Source organism: Thamnophis sirtalis, unplaced genomic scaffold (assembly GCF_051295495.1).
Source record: "Thamnophis sirtalis isolate CommonGarterSnake01/CBP01778 unplaced genomic scaffold, rThaSir2_p1.2 scaffold_3, whole genome shotgun sequence".
Classification (NCBI taxonomy): Eukaryota; Metazoa; Chordata; class Lepidosauria; order Squamata; family Natricidae; genus Thamnophis; species Thamnophis sirtalis.
The window spans coordinates 6,165,395-6,191,609 of NW_028261383.1; the positions used below are offsets into that span (position 1 = coordinate 6,165,395).

At 38.4% G+C, this 26,215-nt stretch overlaps 2 protein-coding genes across 2 annotated transcripts; both read left to right on the forward strand.

Moving 5' to 3' along the window:
* Positions 1-1,753: 1,753 nt before the first annotated feature.
* LOC148047070 (vomeronasal type-2 receptor 26-like) lies at positions 1,754-9,156 on the forward strand. Its single transcript, XM_087707722.1, has 4 exons — positions 1,754-1,939; positions 3,073-3,276; positions 4,723-4,849; positions 8,252-9,156. The coding sequence occupies exons 1-4, from the start codon at positions 1,754-1,756 to the stop codon at positions 9,154-9,156; spliced, it is 1,422 nt and encodes a 473-aa protein (XP_087563848.1).
* Positions 9,157-18,663: 9,507 nt separating this feature from the next.
* On the forward strand, positions 18,664-25,526 carry LOC148047071 (vomeronasal type-2 receptor 26-like). The gene is made up of 5 exons (XM_087707723.1): positions 18,664-18,844; positions 19,840-20,039; positions 20,924-21,136; positions 22,905-23,031; positions 24,498-25,526. The coding sequence occupies exons 1-5, from the start codon at positions 18,664-18,666 to the stop codon at positions 25,400-25,402; spliced, it is 1,626 nt and encodes a 541-aa protein (XP_087563849.1). The 3' UTR covers positions 25,403-25,526.
* The last annotated feature ends 689 nt before the right edge of the window (positions 25,527-26,215 follow it).

The following is a 26,215-nucleotide window of genomic DNA, read 5'->3' on the forward strand; positions in this document are numbered from 1 at the left end:
TCGCAGCATACCAGTTGCCACTGGATTCAGAACCCACCACTGCATAGATGGTTTTTAGATGGTTAGCCAATGAAGCGAAATAACCCCTTTATTTACTTACTGTGGATTTCAGTTGAAGACTTCTTGAATTGCACCATTGACAAAGTATCTTAGGAGCGTTGTCTCTCCTTTTGTACAATTGAAGAACAAGATTAAAGGATTATTCACAAAACATCTGGGATATGGGGGGAATTAAGTTTGACACATTGAATTGGATAAGCTGCTACATACCTCCAAAATTCTGAGTATTTCAATGTAAAAATGACTAAAAATCATAGGACAGTATTTACTGGAGCAGGATTTGAGCAGCTGGATGTAGTGGTGTATGAAGTTAGCAGCCACCCCTCTCCTAGAGGAATGAACTATTCTAGGAAATATTAAAAAGGCAGAATATTATATTTCTCTGGATGAGAAATGGAGAACCATGGTTTTTTTTTTTAGGCAGGAAACAGACTCACTCTTAATAGCCCCCACCCTTCTCAATAGCCCACAGCAGATATCAGCACTTAAGAGATAAAGAGATAGCTAGGTCTATTCATAAGCAAATGCCCTCACCCAAGATCCAATAAAGGTAGGATTACCCCTTTATCCCTCTAGCAACAGAACTCACAACATGGCACATGGCATTAGATCACCCAGCAAGATTTAGCCAAGCTTGGGACTCAAGACACTACAAAGTTACCCCTGCATGGCCCCATGGGAGTCTGACAACCAATGAGAATACATTTCTTATACAAGAACAAAAAGCTCCAAGACAGGGCCCAAGAGAGGGTATAAAAGCTCCCTCTCACACACACATCCATGTGTTTTTTCTTTGACCAGGACCTCAAACCACGTGGTCCTGTCCACCATTAAACCATCTTTCTCAGCAGTTTCCATGTTTCCAGTGTCTTTCTCCCCATTTGGAACTGAACCCAGATGGACATTTCTTCCAACAGTGGTTAAATGTGAAAGATTTAACCACCTCCGTTAGAATGAAGATGTGTGTACTTGATAGAGCTCCAGAGATAGAATATGTAGCACATATATTATGTGAAAGTCCATTGTATAAGAAAGAGAGAGATCAATATCTTGGACTGCACATTAAACTATCAACCTTTTAGGATCTTTATATTAAAACAACACATTTCCTGTGCAGTCATAATTAATATACATATTTGGATAGTATGAACTGTATTGCAACAGAATATGTCCTTTGAGATCTCCACATAAGGGTCTGATTGTGATAAATTGTAGGAGTGATACAGAAATATCATTGCATTTTTATTATTCTTTTTTTTTTACTTAATGATTCTTGTACTCCATTTTTACATACTATTAATGTTCTTTATTTTATATTTTATATCTTGATATTGTCTCATGACTAATCACGAACTATTCTATTATGTTTGTCCAAAAATTTGAATTTATAAACAAATATTTTGGACTTAACCTGACCCCAGTTATAACAGATCATTCTTCACTGCTTTTTCAGATCACTTGTAAATTTCGTTCAGAGGCTTTGAGTGATAAAAGACAGCTTCCCTATTTCTACCGAATGGCCCCCAAAAATGGGATCCCATACTCAGCAATTCTCCAACTGCTCCTCCATTTCAAATGGACCTTTATTGGTCTCTTTGCTTCAGATACAGAGAAGGGAGAAGATTTCATGAGGACTTTTACTCCTATGCTTGTGAGGAATGGAATTTGTGTTGTTATATCACAACAATTCTCAATGACTACACCTACAGCACCCTTCAAGGATGCCATCTCTAAGTGGAGACAAGTCAATGTCTTTGTTTTCTTTACAGACTATAATACCATGTTGGATGGATTTCAAGCTGTCCATTTTGCACTTGAAGTTTTGCCAGGACCCATTGAAGGGAAAGTCTGGATCATCACACTCTTTGGAGCATTACCAGTGAGAAGTCACAGAGTTTACCAATATGTTCATAGTATTTGGAACTTTGATGTTCAGGGAAGAGTGTATGACAATACTTTTCAGTCATTAATCTTTGTGAAACCTCTACATAAGTGTTTTCACTGTTCTTTTTCAAAGCATGTCTTTTCCATCAAAGGCCGAAAAAGATGCATCCAGAAAGCACCACTGGAGACTAAAGACAAAGGGAACAGTCACAGATTTAGAATTGACCCTCGTGCTTACAGTGTGATTAGGACTCTGTCCTATGTCTTGAATGAGGCATACTCCTCCATATCCAGGAGGAGAAGGAAGGAGGGTGAAGAGAGTTTGGGGGCTCCAAGGCTTCAGCCATGGCAGGTGGGGTCCCAATAAGGATCTATCAAACTTGACAAATTTTGCTGAATGTTTGTTTTCTTTGCTTTCTGGTACTCACATAGTTATTGTCAACTTGCAAAGCATCCCTGACCTGCTCTCAAGTTGCCATAAGAAAGGGGAGATGTGAAACCGATGAAATGGCATGGCAGCAAAAGACAGATGCACATTCCAGACTTATCTCTCAAGGCTGTATCCCAGGGTTACTTACAGTGGCTGGAGGGGAGTGATCTCTATAACCCATGAAATTGCCCCATTGATGAATGTGATTGATGACAAACCTGGGGGGAGGGGGAAAACAGGGTCATGATTGGAACTGTAAATTACATGCTGTCAGAACTGACTTCACTTGGGAACATGCTAACATGAAACTCCTAATAAATGACTCGATTTCTTTTGAAGCTTAGCTCAAGGCTCATGATTTAATTAGGGCATCTGTGGGAACCCTGACAGTTATTTTCAAAGAATTTAAGAAGTGTTTTTTGTTGTTGTTGTTTATTGAAATTATTTGTGTACTGCGGTAGAATGTTCCATATAATTATATTATATTTTCCAATACACACTACATTTATTCAAATTTTTGACTAAATAATTGACACATTTTTGAGCCTTTCTATTTCCTTTTGGACTATAGTGATAACACTTGTTCCCCAACAAAAAATGTTACATGACTGTATTAGGCAGATTCAAATGTGAAAAAACCATACAGGACAAAAAAGGAAGGTTTCTGCATTTAATCTTCCTGGATTTTTCCATTCTAGCTTCATCCCTTTTTGCAGAAGAATAAATTTTGCAATCTTTCTGAGATGAAAATGTACTTAGACCGAAATGGAGAGCTAATAGCAGATGTGAACATTTGGAGCTTGATGTTGCTCCTGAAGAAGAATTACAAACTGGGGAGTTTTGAAAAAGAGAGACTTTTTATCAACCAAGATGTTCTTTCACAATTAAAATTACACAATAAGGTGGGCAAAATATTGGTGTCTTTTCTATGTTTTCCAAAGCCTTAGGACCCATTTCAAGTAGACTTAACCTAGTCACCAAGAAGGATGATTTCACTGAGATTTCAATGTGGGAAGTAAAACCCTTAACAGTTTTCTTAGACTACTTGGGAGACTTGGAGTACTATTGTCCAAGGTGTCTTTCAGATGTTATCATTTGGACACTGTTTTGAGCCGATTCAGCTACATTTAAAATAAGATTATGTGTGATTATTCTTTAGGACACAACTCATGGTCTTTTTTGTCTCCTCTGCATTGAAGTATCTCCATAAAATTGGTAAAGAGAGGCTGTCAAGTCATGCTGATAGCCTTGGATTTAGTGGGTTTTTTTCTTTTCAAAGAAGAAGGCAATTCTGTTCACCAGGACCCAAGATTGACAGTGCTTAGTTGTAAGGACACTGTCATTGGATCTTAATTGTTAAGACAGTTTTGGACTACTTTCAAAAGGGAGTGGTTTTCCAATGTTTTATGTAGTCATGAAGAAACATTTCCATATGCTACTGATTAGAAGTTTTTTCTTCATCATAGTTTATTCTAGCTTAATAAATCTAATAGAATAAAAATATAATATATATCTTAGACAAAAATATTTTAAAGTTGAATCTATATTGAATATAGCTAATGGATAGAGCAATCATTATCAAAGTTTAAATAGAATAGAATAACAAAATTGGAAGGGACCTTGGAGATCTTCTAGTCCAACCCCCTGCCTAGGCAGGAAACCCTACACAACTTCAGGCAAAACTGTGGATGAATGAAGAATAGATGAATTAATGAGTTAATACAGCCACAGGGAGGAGCCCACTGGTTGTCACTTAATGCTTAAATCTTTTCTCAATTCCATCCTTTTAGAATTTATTAAGTAGAAAACTCCTTTCTTGCAATGTAATATGCCAGAAGTAAAAGGGCGGAAATAAATGAGAAATCTGTCAGTAGTTCTATATCCTGAAACCATTGTGAACTTGTTAGAGATTGCAAAGGAAATCCAGTAGCCTACTTAACTAATGTTACTTTTGAGGACCATTTTTCATAGATGCTAACATATTTTTGTCAGAGTTTGTTGCAGCAATCAAATCTAGAAAGCACACACAGGTAACTGATTCAGCAGGATTAATTTCTCTTTATATACATAATAACACATAAAGCATTATACAATACTAAGAGCAGGTTCTTCCAATGTAGTAGAGAGTAAACAGAGGCAGAGGAGAGAACAGTTTTCAGTTTCAGTTCAAAGCTCAGACTAGTTTTGAGCTTAGCACAGACTCAGAGCTATAGTACTAAACCACACCCAGACTCCTAGCTATCTCCAGAAAATTCTATTTTAGTTTCAAACAGTCCCAATTGTTGCCTATTTCAGTCTATAAATATACTCTGACAATTTTCTTCAGTGTTCGTTGTTTTTCTCCTTAGCCTCTGCCTCGTTCCCAATGTGTAGAAAACTGTCATCCTGGCTTTTTCAAACAGGCTTGGGAAGGAGAGCCAGTTTGCTGTTACGACTGTGTTCCTTGTCCTGATGGGACAATCTCCAATCAAGAAGGTAAGTGACACCATAGGAAAGAGTACTAGTTTCATCTGTAGTATTTTGATCAATGTGCCTGTTACAGGAAGCACATATAAGCTTGATTATTTTGTTGCTTATTTTTAACTCCTCAAATTTCTTTATGGGAGGAGTAGGAAAAAGATCTTGGAGGATGAAGTTAGGGTTAGGCTTCAGTTAGAAAGTTGAAACTCTCCATCTGTTCCTTCCATCCTCTTACCTTTAGTTATCACTGGTGCTTCTGCCAAAATTACTCTCATTGTTTCTGCCAAATATTCTCCCTTTTGTTTATCTATATTTTGAAGTCTGGGATAGAGTTTGAGTTTGTCGATCTCTCCTTTCAGTAATTCTCATATATCATTTCCCTCCACTCTCAGTTTGCTGTCAATTTCAACAATTTTCTTATCACTTTGTTCATATTTCTCTGCAGTTTTTTGAACTCTGTCCTCAAATTTCATTATTGTTTTGTAAATATTCTCAACTCTTAACTCCATTCTTTGTAATTTTTGTTCTATAATCTCAAATCTCTTATCAATTTTCTCTGTGCTTGTTAGAACTTTTTGAATATTAACATAATTATTTGTGATGCTAATTCCTTTTCTTCTTCATGTTGCACCATTTTTCCAGGTTGTAAGTGCTGCCACTAAACCATCCAAGGCTTATTGTTAAATTTCAAACAAGTTCACTATAATCTTTCAAGTCCAGGCTTTCTCTTTACTCCCGTCTAGCTACTGATAATACTCCAAAAGAGCATTTATATAAACAAATCATGCTCTTCCCACTGTTCCTTTCAGTAAACAAATTCCAGGACTTTGAGATATAAAATATAAATCAAATGTTCATAGGAATTAGTGTTTCCAAGCCTCCAGCATCTAGGTGGCAGTGTTACTTCTTTTTCTCCTGCTTTTAGCCCTTTCTTTGTTCCAAGATTCAGAGATTTTTTTAAAAAAAGGTAAAATCCACCCAAACATTACCAAAAAGAAAGAGATTCTTGCTCCACAAATACAAAAACTGAGGAAAAATAGAAGAAGAAGGAAGAAATAGACCAGTCCAATTTAAAAAGTAAGAGGCATTTGTAAGAATATCATCCAAAAAAGGAAAACGAAGTTAAGGAAAAAAAGATAACACTCTAATTTTAATACAGGCTTAATCCACCGCCTACTCTCTTCTAACTTCAATTTTAATTTTGCTCTAAATTATTTTTGGGTGTTCTCTTCTCCAATAGTAAAATTTATGTCACCAATTTTGATACCCTCTCTCTCGTGCTCTGCTTCCATTTCAGGGGTCTGTCCCAACCTTGTGCAGCTTCAATGGCTGCTTCTCTTGTAGCTGGAGGAAAGAGCTTCTCCTGAATCAATCAGGGGCTTTGCGATGCCCCTGAGATCAGCAGGACATGCCCTTCTATATCACCGTCTCTTAGGGATGGTTTAGGTCCAAAAGGACCATCCAGCAACAGAGATATCGACAGCAATCCTGGAGCCCCAAGATTGCATGTCGTATTGTAGTGACGTCAGTCCTGCCTTCCCATATCAATGGATTTTATTGTTGAGCTACCAGAAAGTCTTGGAAATACCATGATTTGGGTGATCACTGATCTGTTCTCCAAACTGGTCTACTTTGTACTATGTTCCAAGATCCCATCAGCAAAGTCACTAGCTAACTTGTTTATTTTACATGTGTATAGGTTACATGGAGTTCCTGAATGCATTATTTCAGACAGAGGGGTCCAATTCATCTCCTTCTTTTGGAAAGAGTTCCTGAAATTAATAGGCTCCGCCCAGGGACTAAGCTCCACCCACCATCCGCAGACTAATGGGGCTTATGAGAGGACTAACTCCGTTCTGGAGCAATACCTTAGGTGTTATGTCAATTATCAACAGGATAATTGGGCTGACCTTTTGCCACATGCAGAGGTGGCGTATAATTCAGTACATAGCAGTACCAGAATGACCCCTTTTAAAATTGTGTTTGGACAAGGCTTTGTGCCCATTCCTGAATTGCCTCAAGAGAAGCTACAAATTTTGTCCTTGTCCGAGTGGAGTGATCAACTTCAATGGTTTTGGCCAATGACCCACAAGGCCTTAGATGCGCTCACCAAGCACACCAAAAGCAAACTGACAAAAAAAAGAGCCAAGCCAATAGAGTAACAGGTTGGGAATAGGGTATTTTTGTCCATTAGGTTTCTGCAAACCACCCAGAAATCAAAGAAATTGGGTCTGAAATATGTGGATCCATTTCCCATTGTCAAAATTATAAATCTTGTATCAGTGAAATTGGAACTGCCAAAGGTCCTTAGAAGGATTTATCCTGTGTTTCATGTAAACTTACAGAAACCGGAACATACTTCTGCCATGCGTCCACCCCAACCCTCACCCCTTGTTCCCCTCCTGATTGAAGAGGAGCAACATTTTGAAGTTAAAGAAATCTTGGATTCCAGGAAACATAGAGGTCACATCCAATATTGGGAAACATTTTCCCCCTTCCCAGGCTGAGTGGGTGAACAAATCTAATGTTAGAGCTCCCAGACTTCTACAGAAATTCTATGCCAAGTATCCTGATAAGCCCTAAAGTTGATATATGTTATTGGTTATTATTGTTGTTTTATTTTGTTGTTGTTTTCCTCAGGGGTGATGTCCTTTCGGAAGGAGAGCCGGATGTCAGCCTCTGCTACACTTGCTTACTATCGGCTCCCATAGAAACAGGGAGGGTGGGGGCATGATATTGGGGAAGGGAATTATATTGTACTGGAGGAGACTTGTTCTCACCATCTTCTGTGCATGCTCGTGGCTGATGTTTGGACTTGGTCAAGGCCAACCGTCTCGCGTACCAACTTGATGAGGCTGTGAGAAGATGCACCCCACATGACACCTTAGGGTTAGAGTTAGGGTTAGGGTCATGGTTCAGGTTAGGGTCAGGGTCCTGGTCCTGGTCCACGTCAAAGTCCAGGTCGGGGTCTGGGGTCAGAATCGGGGTCAGGGTTTGGGTTCAGGGAAGGGTTAGGGTTAGGGTTACGGTTAGGGTAGATTGGACCCTGGGTTGGGAGATTGGGGGGCTGTGTAAACATTTGATATGTACATGTTCCTGCCTTTCTGGCTCAGATCATGCTTTCCTTTTTGCTGCTTTCACTTCATATCTAGTAAAAGTACTTTATGGAGTTGAGGTTTTTCTTTCTTGGATATTGAAGGAGGCATGCCTGACACATATTTGCATAATATCTGTTTTATATCTTTCTGGGACTCTTTTAATAGCTTTGTGTAGCTCATATATGGGTATATACAGGTATTTTTAAAACTATTTATTAGGGCTTTACTATCTCTTGTTAAAAGCTATTAATCCAGGAAGGTCTTTTTTACAATGTGAAAGGAGAGATTATAAAAGAAATATCACTTTCTATTTTTTCAGACACTGAAAAGTGCATCAAGTGTCCAGATGATCAATATCCAAGTGAGAATAGAGTCCAGTGTTTCCCCAAAAGAATAACCTTCCTGTCCTATAAAGAACATCTGAGCATTATCCTTGTCTCCTTTGCTCTACTCTTGTTCCTAACCACAGGCTTTGTTTTAGCCATATTCCTTAAATACCGAGAAACTCCCATTGTCAAAGCCAACAACCGGGACCTCTCTTACATCCTCCTGGCCTCCCTCCTGCTTTGCTTTTTGTCTCCTTTACTCTTCATTGGTCAACCAAGGAAAGTCACCTGCCTTCTCCGACAAGCAGTGTTCAGCATTGTCTTCTCAATAGCTGTGTCTTCTGTATTGGCCAAAAAAATTACAGTGGTATTGGCATTCCTGTCCTCAAAACCAGGGAACAGGATGAGAAGGTGGCTGGGGAAGAGCTTGGCCAACTCAATCATCCTTTCTGGCTCTGGTGTTCAAATTTTCATCTGTGCCCTCTGGCTGGGAATTTCTCCCCCATTCCCTGACTCTGACATGCACTCCCAGCCTGGAGAGATCATCCTTCAATGTAATGAAGGCTCTGTTGTCATGTTTTATATTGTTCTTGGTTATATGTGTTTCTTAGCTGCCATTTGCTTCACTGTAGCTTTCCTAGCCAGGAACCTGCCTGGAGCCTTTAATGAAGCCAAGATGATCACCTTCAGCATGCTGGTCTTCTGTAGTGTTTGGGTCTCCTTCCTGCCCACCTACCTAAGCACCAAAGGAAAGTCCATGGTAGTTGTGCAGATCTTCTCCATCTTGACCTCCAGTGCTGGGCTTTTGAGCTGCATCTTCCTCCCCAAATGCTACATTATCATCTTGAGGCCAGATCTAAATACAAAGGACCATTTAATGATAAAAGTAGGGAAATAATAGTGAAACTATTTTTAGACTCATAACATTTCATTTTTCATTGCCGTTATTATTATATTTCTATGCTTCCTTTGCATCAGTTTGACAATTAGAGTTATTTAGAAAAGGAATAGAAATACGAAGAGTTTAAGACCAATCAAATTATAATCCAACATAACTATCAAACAGTGAATATATTAATTAATAATTAAAATTGCCCTACAACTAGAGTGGACATGCTAAGAAAAAAACCCAGTATATCAACATGAGAGAAATGCAGAGGAGAAAAGATTCCCAAAAGAAAGCAAGAAAGTTAGATATGTATCAAAATTTAAATCTCTTTGAATAGACTGTCTTTCTGACTTATTCTGACTTATTGTTGAATGTAGATGAAGGCAGTAGAGCTGTATGTCAAGAACATGAACTCCAGTTGCAACCCTCTGGACGGCCTACACCAGTTTCTTCTGCAGGTGTCATGTGACAATTGTGGGACTTCAGAATTGCAGGACTTTCGTTTCCTAACACCTTTTCTGAACATAAGATAAAAGGAATGATCCAACTGCAAAAATGCACTTGGACGGTTCACCAAACTCTGCAACTTGATCCAGGGAAGAAAAAAGAGATTATCCTCAAATCAGATTGGTCTCTTATCTAAAGAAACCACGTGATACTCTGATTCCCAAAATGGAAATCTTTCAGTATTGCGCCATGTGAATGGGAAAATAATCTACGATGGGAAAACATTCCTGAAATGTCACTTATCCAGACTTAACTAGGGAGCTGCAGGGAGAGGCCACCTTCTTCAAAAGCTGCCTAGAGGGGAACTGTCTTTGTCACAGCCAATAGTGGGGAAAGAATATTGGATGAGAAATGTCAGGAAAACATTACTGAAATGTCACTGAAATGTCACCCCAAACAGGGGAGTGAAAAAGCTAACGATCCATTCCTGACCTTCTCTTCATTCCTTGAAGAAACAACTCTCAAGAAAAGGGAGAAAGAGGAAAGATCCTCCCTCTGCCACTTTACTCATTGATGGAGTTGTATTAGGAATAAAGTTTGCCTCTGTTTTCAGATGATTCATGTCTGATCTGTGCTGATTTTTCTGTCCAAGGTTTCTATCATCTCTATTCAAAATGCCTTGAGATTTGAGATAAAGTGACCAAATAAATCAGACAGCCTTGGCTATTCCCGAGGCCATGGATTCACTTGAAAAAGGATCTGTTGCCTGAAATCCGCATTTGTTTTAAAGTTTAGTTCGGTATTTGTGCTTGAACTAAATTCTTTGCTGAGTTCATTCTCCTTGTTCATTTTCCTCAGTGAGAAAAACCTCCTTCTGGTTTCTTCTACTGAGAGATCTGTTACTTCAAGGATATGTTTTTAAACTGTTGGTAGTCCTTCTTTTGTTCATGTCAGAGTTTGCAGTAGCAATGACATCCAGAAAGCATTCACAGGTAACTGGTTCAGCAGGATTCATTAATTTCTCTGTCTGTCTGTCTGTCTGTCTGTCTGTCTGTCTGTCTGCCTGCCTGCCTGCCTGCCTGCCTGCCTGCCTGCTTCTCCCTCCCTCCTTCCCTCCCTCCTTCCCTCCCTCCCTCTCTGTGTCTGTCTGTCTGCCTGTCTGTCCGTCCATCCATCCATCCATCCATCCATCCATCCATCCATCCATCCATCCATCCATCCATCCATCCATCCATCCATCCATCCATCCATCCATCTATCTATCTATCTATCTATCTATCTATCTATCTATCTATCTATCCCTATCAAGGACTTCCTGTACTAGAAGGAAATGGATATTTATTGGATATTTATCCTATCTAGATATTACAAGTTCTTACTTCCACTCATACTACTTATTTACTCACATAAACTCCCCATCCTCAAGGTCACCACATTGGCCGACAAAACGTAAATATTACAACCCTCTCCCTAGAATGAGATCCTCTCTACTGGATCTTTTGTGCCCTCCAGTAACCTCCATAAGGCAGGCTGAGTTCTTGTGTTTTCTGGGGATAATAGAAAAACTGCTCTATAACAATGATCATGTCAAATGAACTCCGACTCTGCCCCAAGCAATTTGTACGCTTTGAAACTCATACACAGGGAACACAATGGAGTTAAATGTCATTTCCAGCAAAGAGAAGAGAGGGAACCCAGTATATTCTGTGGGTTGATACCAGGGGTGGATTCCTGCCAGTTCTAACCTCTTCTATAGAAGAGGTTCCACAAATCTACAGAGCTGTTGAGAACCGGTTCCAGCTCCCTCCCCCCACCCATCCGCACATCATCAAGATGAAGCGTGAGAGGAGGAATTCTGGGAGTTGAAGTCCACAAGTCTTAAAACTGTCAAGTTTGAACACCCCTGGGGTTTTTTCCTAAAGGGTTAGGGATGCAAGGGTCTTGTAACTTGACAACTTTAAGACTTGCATGCTTCAAAAGCCAGAGTTTCTGAACCAACATTTTGATTTCTAAGCAAGAGTGTTATTCAGTGAGTTTCACCATATTTTACAAGTTAGCCACACCCACCTAGAAACATGGCTGGCAAGCCATTCCCACCCAGTCACATGGCTGGCAAGCCACTCCCACCTGGTCACATGGCCAGCAAGCCACTCCCACAAAGCAGTCCGCACCTACAGAAGAGATTATAAAAAAATTTGAAACCCACCACTGGTTGACACTTCTCAGAATGTGGCTGCAACCAAATGAAAACTTAATGGAAGCTCTACATTGTAGCTCCTATCTAGAGCTTTGTTCTTATATGAGATGCTATAGTTTGTTCAATCCTAGTTGCTAAAATAAGATATTTTAGTACTAGATTTTACTTACGCACTTTCTCTTTTTTTTCCGGAAATCATAACTGTTTTCTGGAATCTTTGTTTTTTTGAGAAGAATATAATTTTAAATATGGATAGTTTTATCCATTTAATTATTATACCATCCAACTCTCATTTGACTAGGTTCCTAACATCACATTAGGAATTATTTCATTAATCATCTGCTGAAATCAAATTATATGACCGGTGTTACCACAATCTGTTAAAAACGTGTTGTCATAGAAGAGGTGGAGGAGCCCAAAACTGAATAACAGGCAGCAGGGATGGGTTTCTGCCAGCATTACTGCTGGTTCGGTGTGTGTGTGATTTGCGCACATGTGCACAGTTGCCTTTAAATAGATCTGTGCATGTGCAGAACATTAAAAATGTAATAAAAACATGCTGTTTGTGAAAATGCCAGAACCAGCTTTGTTCTTCTTCTTTTACCATTTAAGCTACAGTAAAGTATACTCTTGGCAAAACAATGGCCCAGGAGTCTTTCTTCACAGGGGGAATGAATGGGATGATTGATACCTTGGCTGGGTGTCATGCTGGTATTGGTTTTTTTTTTTACAGAGTATTTCTAGCACTTGTGTGGCCAACCTTGAAGTCTCTTCCCAGACTCCAATACACAATAGAATAGCTGGGAATGCAAAAGTCAATTTTCTAAGTGTGATTTTAATGTTTAAAAATTGTTGAATAAAAAGTATTTCATATATATGTATATGCATGTGTATGTGTATGTGTATATGTATATGTGTTGTGGCCCAGCAGGAGCCATTGGAGCTGCCACCACACTCCGACAGCGAGGGGCCCTATGAGTCAGCTCTGGAGGATGTGGAGGACCTGGACAGGATCCCAACTCTGAGCAGGGCGCAGAGAGGCTGGTTGGCCACCAGGAGGCACCTAAGCCTTGGACCAGTGGGGAGCAGACAAGGGAGAGTGAGCCGGAAGCCAGTAGGGAGTTATTCCTGGATGCATGCCATTGAAGAGCTAATAGGTGTCAGGAACAATTACACAATTACAGGAGGTGATTGCACTCAGCTGGTGGTCATTAGGCTCCTCTCCAGACTATAAAAAGCTACTTGTGCACACGCCCCTCTTTGCAGAAGTCAACACAGAATCGAATGTTGGAGAACTTTGTATGAGTTTGGCAGGCTGGATTGCTGCCAAGCCTTATCTGTGTTTATTGCTGCCCAAGCTTGTCTGTGCTGGGTTGCTGCCAAGGACCTGTTTGTCTGTTAATTAAATGCCATAATTTATCTCTGGCTCGGAGTGTGCTTTGGTGTGGAACGAGGGGGGTCAGAACACACATGCATATGCATATGTATATGTATATAAACCTAAAGAACAATAGCAAAAAAGAAAAAAAAATATCATGGATGAGCTTGGCTTTTTATGGATCATCCTGGCATTCAAAAGCAACAGCCAGAATTCAGAGCCACAAAAGATCTTGTAGTCAGGTACTGAGAGTAGAAACCGAGATCGATAAAATAGGAATAGATTCAAAAGCTCCAAAAAGAATGGCTCATCCTCTGCGCATCATCATCGGGGTGGTCTAGCTATCCCCTCTACCTCAATCCCCCAGTTCTCATTTTCATGCTAAGGTATAGCATAGCAGTGTTCCAAAATTTGAGGGGTGCCACAAAGAAAACCCATTTTCCAAAGCACCAGAAGGCAGGATAAGAAGCAATGGATGGAAAGTAATCAAGGAGAGAAGCAGCCTAGAAATAAGGAGAAATTTCCTGACAATGAGAAAAATTAATCAATGGAACAACTTCAGAAGTTGTAGGTGCTCCATCACCTGATCGGACAGCCATTTGTCCAGAATGAGATAGGGTCTCCTGCTTGTGTAGAGGTTAAACTAAAAGACCTAGAAGGTGTCTTTGAACTCTGTTGTACTTTTATTCCTTTATTCTATATGCATATTAAACATACAACCCAGGTACACCAGGAACACAGCGATACCAAACCACCTTTTTCAAGATTTTGGCAGTCTTGGGAAGGGAATCGTACACAATCTCAGAGATGTGAAGGCCAAAGAGCCTCACAACCATGGTGGGCATCCACACAACCAGAAGAAGGGACATTCCTTCAAACCAGTTTTTTGTGAGTGTTTCAAGGAATTGGTGTCAAGGGAAAAAATACAATCTATTGGCCCTATATCTTTTTCCATAGTTATGCAATGATAGAACCCAAAAACATTCAGTGTCCTGAGTCTAGAGTGGCACCAAACTCTATAGCTCTAGGTGACTTTACTCAGCAGTCTTTGGAGAAAAGATACCATATTGAAGGACAGCAGAAGTCAACAATACTGTGTCTTCCTCCAGCATCATTTTCTGACAGAATAGATCATAATTCCTACAGAATATTGTCTTCAAGGGTGTATCTGTAGTTTTTCACTAACATGCTGTATGTCAGCTTTCTTCCTGCCAATGGAGACAAGGAAGAAGTTCAGGATCCCCAGAGAAAAAGTTGCTCCTCACTGTAATTATCAACATCCTGCTCTTTGACATGTCTCCTTCTATTTCTCCTGCCTTGTAAACATCAGACTGAAGCACCATGGAAGGGATCTTGAATCAGAAAAGAATAAATACTTCAGATCACTCTCTGTGATGTATGAAGTTTAGAACAGGCAGGGGCTGTGCTGTTAAATGCACCCTACTTTTCTTTCCAGGTGAAGCTTGGTTTGTCTCTGTTTCAATCAGGAAAACCACTGTGAGAAGGTTTTTAATTTTTCAATTCTTGTTTTGAAATAGAAAGGGATTTGATTAAATCCCATTAATTATGGATCTCCTGCTTCTGCTTCTGCTGCTCCTGCTGTCCCAGCCAATCTCTGGAAAGCTTAGACTGAAATGTCCACTGACTCTGGAATACCAGGATGGAGAAAAATCATGGAGCTATTACAGCCCAGGAGACCATCTCATTAGTATAGTCATCACTGCAACAAAAATATCTCATATAATGTTCCCTTTCAATGCAGCTCCTTCTTATCAGTCTCACTAGTAAGTCATTCAGGATAATTCAGTTGCATTCCCTCCAGTTATAATTCTAACATTCTCATTTTGTTCTCCTTATTAAATTGTCTCTTTATACCACAACATCTGTCCTGTCTAATTTCCTGATTTTGATTTCCATGCTTGTTTTGTCTTATTTTGGGGAATAGATTCAAATCCAAAGATGGGACAGAAAAAAAATTCTGAGAGAACTCCACATTATTTTCCTTTCCCTGTTGAATTGGAATTCATGTCTTGAATATTGACTTTTGTTTAAATTAGTCATTATTATAGTTTTCCCCTGCCCAGTTCATTTCAAATGTAACTACTCATTGGTATTTACTTCCTGATCCTAATAGAAATAGATCTTATTTTTAAAATTGTTTTCTGGGTGACTTTTGGGAAACATCCTCTCCCTTTTATGGCAATTCTACTTTAATTATTCAATTATTTTCAACTCTAGTTATTGGCAGGTGAAAATTAGTACTGCCACAAAGAATGGTGTATTTGTGATTCTTAATCCAGGTGGGGAACTGTATCAACTCTCATTAAAATTAAATGGAATATCATTTCTTAGTATTGGCATAAGACTTTGAAGGCTTCAAGAGACAAAGTGTATAAAAGGCGAAAGATTTATACGATCTGAAGAGAAACCAGAGTATGTTATGAAAATGGAAATAAAAATATGGTTTTTTTAAAAAAAAAGAGACAAAGTGTATAAGACTGAAAAAAAAAGTATGTAGTTCATTTTGTTGATGGTGATAATTACAACATCATTTTATAGGAGTTTATCTACTGCACATTCAAAAGTGATATGCTTTATTTTCATTAATCAATAAAAATTATAAAATGGTATAAAATATATTTTGCTATTGATGAGGATGGTGATGATAAAATGAACATTTTTTTACAGTAAAATATCTTCTAATCAGTCTAAACTCCTACGCTTGATTTTTGCTATTCAAGTGGTCAATAGGAAATCCCAGCTCCTGCGCAATTTCACACTTGGCTACAACATCCATGACAACTATATGAACACCATTGGCACTTCAGATGCCTTGATGGACATGCTCTCTACTGGCAAAGCCAATGTTCCCAACTACAGCTGTGGAAAGGAGGACAACCTTTTGGCTTTTATTGATGAAGCTAACAGGGACATCTCCATCCAGATGTCAAGAATAGTCGACCCCTACAAGGTCCCACAGGTCTGTATGTGTGTCCCTCCATTTAGGAAAGTGAGTGGATTGAAGGACATGTAAGCAATAAATCCAACCATATCTATTTGTTTTCTCCATGATCACTCTAGTTATGTTGTCTAGTGATGGGTTTGACATTGGGAAGGGGGACACATAAAAGCAGTCACATCATCTCATGACACAATCCCCATTGCTTTGGGAGCTTCTGCTGCACACTTGAGAACCTAAGGAGAGGCACTGTGTCCAATCAAAGAATCTTCTGTACAAAAGAAGCACTGATGGAAAGCTCTTGTTTGTTCATCTTTTTAGCCAAATAATAATATTTTCAATGATATACAAAAACCATATTCATGAAAAGAATCCCAATGCCTTATCTTAGTTTGTGAGACATATAATACATATAAGACAAACTGCCTACAATCTGGAGTTTGATCCTGACAGAGCTCAATGTTGATTCAACCTTCCATCCTTTCAAGGTTGGTGAAATGAGAGCACAGATTTTGGAGGCAATAGGTTCACTGTATAAACCATTCAGAGAGTATTGGAAAGCATTATGAGGTGGTATACACTCTGTAGTGCAGGTGGAACAATCTGGAGCTGAACACACTTAAAACTGTAAAGATAAAAGTTATTTTAGGAGGAGCCCTCCTATTCTACCACCTCTTACAATATTAGCCAACACAGTATCAACATCAGAACTCTTCTAGTTTCCAGGTTCTATAATCTGCATCAACTTAGAAATTCAGACTGTTTAAGGAGCTGCTGTTACAATTTTACACAGGACTTATTAAGTCTCGCATTTGTACATCTATAACTGGTTTAGTACAGCAACTAAACAGGGCAGGACAGATTCCAATTGATAGTTATGACTGCAGAAAAAAACAATTTCAGCCACCCTGCCTTCCATTGAGGATTGAGTCAGATTCCAATGAGCCAGAAAGAGGGCTGAGAAAATATCTACAGACCCCTCACGTCGTGGACATAAATTCCTCCCCTCAGAATGCTGCTATAGGGCATTGAATGCCAATACAGTTTTTTCCCCTCATTCCACCACTCTATTTGAATACCTAATTAACACAGCATTGTCTTATGTCTAAGAATATTTACTCATGTTGTATGACATTATTATTATTATTATTATTATTATTATTATTATTATTATTATTATTATTATCATTATCATCATCATCATCATCATCATCTTTCCTACTACCTTCTTCTTTTGCTATCTTATGATTATTTTATGTTTGTATGTACACTTATTTGTATGTACATGTAATTTGTATGTAAATTGATTGTATTATCTTGTTGTTTATACATATATTGAGAGCTTCTGCACCAGAGACAAATTCCTTGTGTGTTCAATCACACTTGGTCAATAAAGTATTCTATTCTATTCTATTCTAGTCTAGTCTAGTCTAGTCTAGTCTGGTCTAGTCTCGTCACTATTACTTTTGCTAATAGGTTTATGATCAAATTCATAATAAAAGTCTTGTGGAAATTATTTTTTTACTGGCTGATCTATTCAAGAAATATCCCTCTCTGCAATCATAGTTTGCATACATAAAAATTAATGAGAAAGATGATACAATTCAGCCTGATTAGTCAAATGATTATTATGTCTAAAACAATATCCTGTTCCTCTTGAGTAGAATTCAGAGTGGAAAGATACAGAGTATACCTATAAAGAAGTACAAAGAATAAGAAGGTTCTAGACTCAGACAATACATTATTTACAATTGCTTTGTCATGAACCATCTAATGACACAATATATCAGTCAGGGGAAAACCAAGTTTTACTATCCCTATAAAATCCCTTATTAATAGTTATTAATAAATCAAACTGGTCTTTGGAAAATGACATGATAGCCAGTCATGGCTATTTGATGGTATAAGACAATAGAGCAAGTAACCCCATTCCTTATCTAGTTGTATTTTTTTCTGAGACTGGAACTTGGCTCCCTCCTCATCAAAGGAATTGTTTTAGATCCAGGGCATAAGGGAAATTACCAATTAGATTTTTTTTTTTAAAAAATGTAGCTATCCTATTTATTTAGCCCCATTTACTGTATTATATAAAGCCAAGATTTGCCAGTGCTCTGATATTGAGCAGAAGTAGGTGAATTTCTGAGATTTCTAGCTGCTGGCTGTAGTCCAGGTAATTGCACAACAATATTGTGACTAGTGGTCCTGGATCTATTGTTTCTAAAAGGTGAAGAAGACAATTTGAATTTGTTCTTGCCATATAAATTATTACACGATGTAGATTGTACCTGGACCTCAATTTCATTGGGAGCTTCCTCATTGCTGATATCAGAATCAGCAGCAGCAGCAGAGGGATCTTCATCGTCCATTACAAAATTTTCATCACAATCTGATTCCACTTCACTCAGATCACTCTCGGCCTCTCCATATCATTTTAGAACAGTTTCTTCAAAGTTTGGATCACCAAATCGCACACTTTTGGCAGAAAACCTGGCCCCGACATTATCTTAAAAAATGTTAAGAAGATCTGCGGCCAAAATGACTGAAACTCAAATTCAAATGCTGCTACAGAAAACACCAACTAACTGGTGCAAGTGTGATGCTGCATACACTCTTACTGGTGGGAAAACAAAAGCTATTCACAACTGGAATGGTTCATTTCTAAGAATAGGGGTGTTCCGAACATTTTGGAAAACTGTTGCAGTCACTTCGACTGCAGGTCTGTGGTTATGGGTTAAATGAAAGTCCTATTGCAATGCTTATATCAAGACAACAACATATTTCCTCTGTGGACAGAATTTAAAACTTACATACAAATTAACTCTTTACTTGAACAAAACGTTTCAGCCAAATCTGTAAATATGGGTCTGATTGTCAAAAAATGTAGAGGTGATGCATAATATGATTTGCATTCTTTATTCTGATTCTTATTTAATTTGTTTCTTGTGTTGTATTTTTCCTGGTCTTGTTAATGTTCTGTGTTTAATATTCTGTATCTTGATATGGTCTACCAGGTAATCAACAAAGCAGTATTCTAATTCTATATGTTCATGACAAAACAAGTCGAATGTATTGAAAGCTAATAACTGACCCTAAATATGGCATTCTTCACTGCTTTTCAGATCCGTTCAGTTGCTTCAGAAGCTCTGAGTGATAAAAGTCAATTCCCTTATTTCTACCACTTGGTCCCCAAATTAGGGATTCTCTACCCAGGAATTGTCCAACTCCTCCTCCATTTCAGATGGACCTTGATTGGCCTCTTTGCTTCAGACACAGAGAAGGGAGAGAATTTCATGAGGAACTTTACTCCTACGCTTGTCAGGAATGGAATTTGTATTCTTATATCACAACAATTGTCAATCACCACAACTACAGCAATGCTTAGGGATGCCATCTCTAAGTGGAGGCAAGTCAATGTCTTTGTTCACTTCATAGATTATTTTTCCCTTTGGGACAGAATTCAACTTTTCCATTCAACACTTAACAGTTTGCCAGAACCTATTGAAGGGAAAGTCTGGATAATTTCAGGTTTTGGAGAATTGCAAATAAGAAGACAAGCATTTTTAAAATATGTCCATAGTGTTTGGACCTACAGTTTTCAGTGGAAAAAAAGACCAAATGACAGTTCCTTTGATCCAGATCTCATTGTGCAACTGCAGTTTGGAGATCAGTCACTTCACTGTTCTTTTTCAAAAGACCTTATTTCTGTCAAAGGCCGGAGAAGATGCACTCAGAAATCTCCACTGAAGACCAAAGTGGAAAGAAATAAGATCTGGAACCGATATAACCACCATGTTTACAGTTTGTTTAATACTCTGGCCCATGCTTTGAATGCTGCATATTCCTCCATATCCAAGAGGAGAAGGAAAGAGGGAGAAGAGAGGCTAGGGACTCAAAGGCTGCAGCCATGGCAGGTATGGGGTCCTGACAATGATCCATCAAAGTTACTTTCTTTGGATAAGGAATACAAAGGAGACAAAATTCACCTTTTTGTGCCTCAAAAGGCCAATAAGTTTGACCAATCCAATCACTTTTGGATAATTTCCCTTCGGCGAGGTCTCACTACCCTCTTCAGGCTGGTGTTTTTAGCTTTGTGTTTGTGTGAGTAAAGCGTGGTCAGAGCTGCTGTCTTCAGATAGATAGATAGATAGATAGATAGATAGATAGATAGATAGATAGATAGATAGATAGATAGATAGATAGATAGATAGATAGATAGACAGATATTGATATTGATATTGATATTGATATTGATATTGATATATCCAAGTCTGGATTATAAAATTAATACTGTTTAGGTGCTTTGGAGAATAGCTTGACTCACTGTACTTTGTGGCAATCCCTGAGATACTGGAACACTTTGTACTTTCAGAATTATGTTAAGGTAGCATTACAATATAGTAGAATTAGCTTATCTGGTCATCTTTCATGGCTGGTCTACCAGGAACAACATCAGCCTCACAGCTTTCTTTCTGACAAATCCATGCTTTCTCGTAATTACCCTGTTGTTTTCAATGGCTTTATGAATAATATCTGCGTTTGTTTTTTGTGACCCTTGTGATTCTTTATCAATTTTATTCATTATTTATTTTATCAATATATTGTTTGCCAATATATCATTGTCAAGATTTGCTAAACTTTTCTTTTTCTCTTTTGAGGATAGTGATAACACTTGTTCTCTTAGCTCAGGATATTTGCAAGTTACACAGCTTTGGCAGAAAGATTCAATTGTGAAAAGAACGTGTGGGATAAGAAGCCAAAATTTCTGCTTTTAAGATTCTTGGATGCTTCATTCCAGCTTCATCCCTTTCTGAAGAAGAATGAATTTTGCAATCTTTCCCTGCTTAAACTGTACTTGGATCAAAATGGTGATGTAGCAGCAGATCTGAACATCATAAGCATGTTAGTTTTTTCCGGGGAAGATCCCATTAGTAAACAACTAGGCAGTTTTGAAAGACAGAGAATTATTATCAATCAAGATGCTCTTTCACAGCTAAAGTTACTCAACAAGGTGGGTGAAATATTGGCATCATTTCTCTGTTTTCCAAACATATTTCAACTGGCTATATTTCAACTGGCTAAGCCTATTCACCAAATATAATGACCTTCAATGAAAATTGAATTTGAGGAGTAGAACTCTTAAAGTTTTCATAAATAGCTTGGGAGGCTTCAGTACGATTGGCAAGGTGTCCTTTAGATGCTGTAATATGGAACACTGTTTCAAATTGATTCAGCTATGTCCAACATGGGATGCTGAGTGACAATTCTTTAGGACTCAGATCATGACTATTTTGTGTCCCCTATGCAGTGTGGTATCTGTATAAAACTGGTGAAAGGGTAAATCAAGTCTTGGGGATTTGGTGCTGATAACATCAACTTGTCTTGTTTCCTTGCCTAAGATTAGCAAAATAGAATGAAAGTCTTTTGATCAATGCCCACATTCCCAGTGGGTGAAAGAGGCAAGAATAAGTCTAATCAAGGCTGGACATACTTCTTGTTGTTACCATTGGGAAATTTGCTTTGAATTCAGGGTTTTCTTGCCATGGTTGGGAAGGTTTATAGTCTGTGATGTTCTTAAATAGAACATACATAGTCAGAGTTATCCAAAGTTGTCTGTCATGCCAAGGGGATAGAAGAATAGGTCTTCCACTCCTGGGGAGAAGGTCCAAGGCTTTCCATTCACATGAAATCATAACGACTGTTGTGATGTGCCCTGAGTGAGAAAACTAAAGCACTGAAACAAGGTTTGATCCGAAGAAAAACTCTTCCTCATATTGGAACAAATGAGGGACAATTTGGAAAAAAAAAGGTTTTTAGCTTATCCCTTCATATGGAACATTCTTGAATGAATTTTTTTTCATTGTTAGTTACCATAAATGTCTGTGGGAAAAAGATCCAAATGTAACCAATAATAAATGGCATGCCGACTGGTGTGACCTAATTGTGGTTTTTCAACAGAAAGGACCTTTTTTTGGATTGATTTTAGAAACAACTCTTGCTGTCCTAGGGCTCATATTCACATCCCAGGTGACACAGCAAAAAAAATGCCTGACTTATCATTTTCGAGGAAGACATTCTCACAACTCACCTCCATCTCCTCTTACTCCAATTCTAGGCAATCAGTTTTAGTCTTAGTTCACCAGCATGGTGGCCATATAAAATTAGCAGATAAGCATATAAATAAACAAAGAACAGATGCATTAAGGTTAACAGCCCTAATCTGTAATGAAATTTTCCTTTGTATCTTAATTGGAAAGCTTTCCTCTATACTTTAACTTTCAAATGGGACTGGTGTTGCAATGATACATGTAGTCCAGCAGAAGCTTTTTCAGATCCAACTGGTCAGAAGTTTCTTTCTTCATCACAGTTTTATTCTGTTTAGATAAATTTAGTGAAGTAAAAATTTCATAAACTTTTCACAATAAATTTCATTCTAAACTTTAATATAACTAATGCATCTTAATTTAAATTCATGGGCACATGGAGAAAGGAGGAATGTATGCTAATATAACCACGTGGAGGCACCACTAGTTATTCATGCTTAAATATTTTCTCCATTGCTTCTCTCCAGAATTTATTAAGTAGAAATGTCCTTTCTTGCAATGTGATAACACAAAAGCAAAAGGGAGGAACTAAATCTCTTGCAACTATTGGGAGTTCAATATTTCTTATTTACCTAAGGGAAGTCCAGCAACTACTTGACTAATGGTCATGTTTATCTCCATTTTTCATTAAAGATGAGTTCATACACGCTTGTCATTCCTTGTTTTTCTTCTTAGACTCTGCCTCAGTCCAAATGTGGGGAAAATTGTCAGCCTGGATTTTTCAAGAGGGCTCGGAAAGGAGAGCCAGTTTGCTGTTATGACTGTGTTCCTTGTCCAGAGGGGACCATCTCCACTCAGGAAGGTGAGTAACACCACAGAAAAGGGTATTGCATTAAATGAAAGCATTTTGATCAACATTCATTTTAAAAGAAACACATCTAAGATTGACAATTTCATGGTTCTTCTTCATTTTCAAGGTGCCCAATTTCCTCCATAATAGGAGGAATAAGAAAAAGATCTTGAAGGATGAGGTAGGAAGAGATATAAGAACATGGTGGATCATGCGAAGTTTTCTTGCCAGTTTGGAACTGTCCTCCCATTTTTACCTTTCTTAGGAACATCTGAATTTTTTGAAATTGAGGAATGTGTTAAGGTCAATGGCTTTTGCTTGCTGAACCCAGTTTATATTACAGCCAAAAATATATTGTATACAAATCAATCAATAAATGTATTAACCAGTCTTTATTTAGATCATGGAACCACATAAGCAGAAAGATGTAAACCAGGGGACCATGGAGGGAGAGAGTTTGGGTTCAAGGGACAAGAGAAATATACACAAAAACTCATCATAAAAAAACATGGAGCAGTTTTGTGTGAAAGCAGGAATGTAATTTAAATTTATTATTATTGGGGTAATAATGCCTTTTTTATAATTTGCCTTTTTATTTTAGTGCTTTAATTTTCCTTGGATTATGGATCAAGAGGTAAAACACAAATTTTGTTTATAGCCATTTCAACATTCCCAGATTCACCATTGCCACTATCATAGTTTCCTTGGTTGGAACAGCACTTGGGATATATAAATTGTCCAGAATGCAATGTGTTGGAATGCAGTGTTGGGTTTCACTATATTCATGCATAGGGTTTGAGCTGCACAGGCTACCAATGTCTCTCTAAGTGCATTCCAATTCACTTTTAAAGTCCTACATGTTATAGAATCAGGGTATCTATAGGACTTCCTCTCCTTGAGGATGTCTGCACCTAGTAGAAGATCAGACAGATTCCTGAAAAAACTAGCAAATAATGTTGTCTCCCAAAAGGCAGATAAGGGAATAGAGAGTCAGCCCTACTGGACTTAATTTTCACTAATAGTGAGATAGTGTGATATATACACTAATTTGTGTATATTAAAGGTTTTTTTTTCTGGGCTGTAAGCAGTCCAAAGTTTGCTTTAAGTTGATTAGACAGAAAGATATGTATGCACGGACATATTAACTATTTACTATGGCTTCCTTGTCCAGTATCAGTTATTATTTATTTTGTATGGTGTAACAGAATTCAGCATTAAGATAAAATTCACACAAAAAAAATCCCAAACGTGCCCTTGAGATTATGTAGTTCTTGCAAGGATCCAGGGAGTCTTCTGAGAGGGCATTCCATCACAATATTAGATAATGTTTGCAGGATATTCCCACATTCACAGTTAGTATCATCAATTAGCTCCCTCCGCAATATTGGCACCTCTTATGGTTGGCACCTGCTATGATATCCATCTTTCTTGAAAGGTGAAAAGAGATATAAAGGAAATATTACTTTCTCCTTTCTCAGATATTGAAAAATGCACCAAGTGCCCAGATGATCAATATCCAACTCAGAGCAGAGTCCAATGTATCCCAAAAAGAATAACTTTCCTCTCCTATGAAGAACATCTGGGCTTCATCCTGGTATCAATTGCCCTGCTCTTATTCCTATCCACGGGATTCATTTTAATCATATTCCTTAAATACCTAGAGACTCCCATTGTCAAAGCCAACAACAGGGACCTCTCCTTCATCCTCTTGGCCTGCCTCTTGCTTTGTTTCTTGTCCTCCTTTTTCTTCATTGGACGACCAAGTAAAGTCACCTGTCTTCTCCGGCAAACAGTGTTCAGCATTGTCTTCTCAATAGCTGTGTCATCTGTGTTGGCCAAAACAATCACAGTGGTGCTGGCATTCTTAGCCTCAAAACCAGGGAACAAAGTGAGAAGATGGTTGGGGAAGCGCTTGGCCAACTCTATAATCCTTTCTGGTTCTGCTGGACAAATTTTCATCTGTGCCTCATGGCTTGGAATGTCACCCCCGTTCCCTGACTCTGACCTGCACTCCCAGCCTGGAGAGATCATCCTGCAATGCAATGAAGGCTCTGTCACCATGTTTTATGTTGTCCTTGGCTATATGTGTTTCCTAGCTGCCATTTGTTTCACTGTAGCTTTCCTGGCCAGGAATCTGCCTGGGGCCTTCAATGAAGCCAAGCTGATCACCTTCAGTATGCTAGTCTTCTGCAGTGTCTGGATCTCCTTCTTGCCCACCTACCTGAGCACCAAAGGAAAGTCCATGGTGATTGTTCAGGTCTTCTCCATCTTGGCCTCCAGTTCAGGACTGTTGAGTTGCATCTTCTTCCCCAAATGTTACATTATAATCCTGAGACCAGATCTAAACACTAAGGAACATCTTATGATAAAAGTAGGGAAATGACTGTGAAATTGTTTCTTAGGCTTGTGACATTTTATTTTTTCATTGTACTTATTGGGGTTTTGTATTCTTCCTTTGTATTAATGTGACAATTAAGGTTATTTAAAACTTAGTTGCTCCCTTGTTGCAAGATGTCTTATTTAATGAAATAAACATATAAAGAATGTAAGACTAATGAAATTAAATTCCAACATTATCATCAAACAGTAAAATAAACAATTAATAATTAAAATTGCCATGCAGCCAGAGATGAACAAGCTAAAAAAACTTAGTTATATTAAGTAAAGACAGCTGAATAGAAGGAACAAGACTCCCCAAAGAGAGAGGGAAGGAGTCTTTTGCCTGAGGTGTCTTGAACTCTAAATCTGCGTGAACATAGTCACTTTCGCTCTACTGTATATGACTTTCTCTTGAAAGTAGGTGTGAACAGTGGAGGTGGGTATCAAGATTATGCAGATGACTCCTCATCCAACACTCTGGATGTCTACATCAGTTATTTTTGTAGGTGTTAGGTGAATTACGGATCTTATGGGACCTCAGAATTCCGTGACTCTGTGTTGACTCTATCCTAACATCCTTTCTGGACATGTCCAAAAAGTAGAGACCCTGTTTCAAAACAGTGCCAGAAGCTTTCAGCATTCAGCTATGTAAATGAGAAAATAATCCCATTTTCTAAAGGTAGAAAATGACAGGAAGAATCCACCTTCTCTGGAAGCTATCCAGAGACAAACTGTCTTTGCAGTACCCAAACCTAGGGAAGTAAAAAAATGCAGATTTCAGGCATATGGGAGGCTATGTGGGAGAGATAGTGATGGA

Coding starts and splice junctions, on each gene's coding strand:
- LOC148047070 (XM_087707722.1), top strand. CDS start 1,754: ATGACTACACCTACAGCACCCTTCAAGGATGCCATCTCTAAGTGGAGA. Junction 1,940..3,072: donor CACTCTTTGGAGCATTACCA/GTGAGAAGTCAC, acceptor TTTCCATTCTAG/CTTCATCCCTTTTTGCAGAA. Junction 4,850..8,251: donor GACAATCTCCAATCAAGAAG/GTAAGTGACACC, acceptor CTATTTTTTCAG/ACACTGAAAAGTGCATCAAG.
- LOC148047071 (XM_087707723.1), top strand. CDS start 18,664: ATGACTGAAACTCAAATTCAAATGCTGCTACAGAAAACACCAACTAAC. Junction 18,845..19,839: donor TGCAGTCACTTCGACTGCAG/GTCTGTGGTTAT, acceptor TTTCTGTCAAAG/GCCGGAGAAGATGCACTCAG. Junction 23,032..24,497: donor GACCATCTCCACTCAGGAAG/GTGAGTAACACC, acceptor CTCCTTTCTCAG/ATATTGAAAAATGCACCAAG.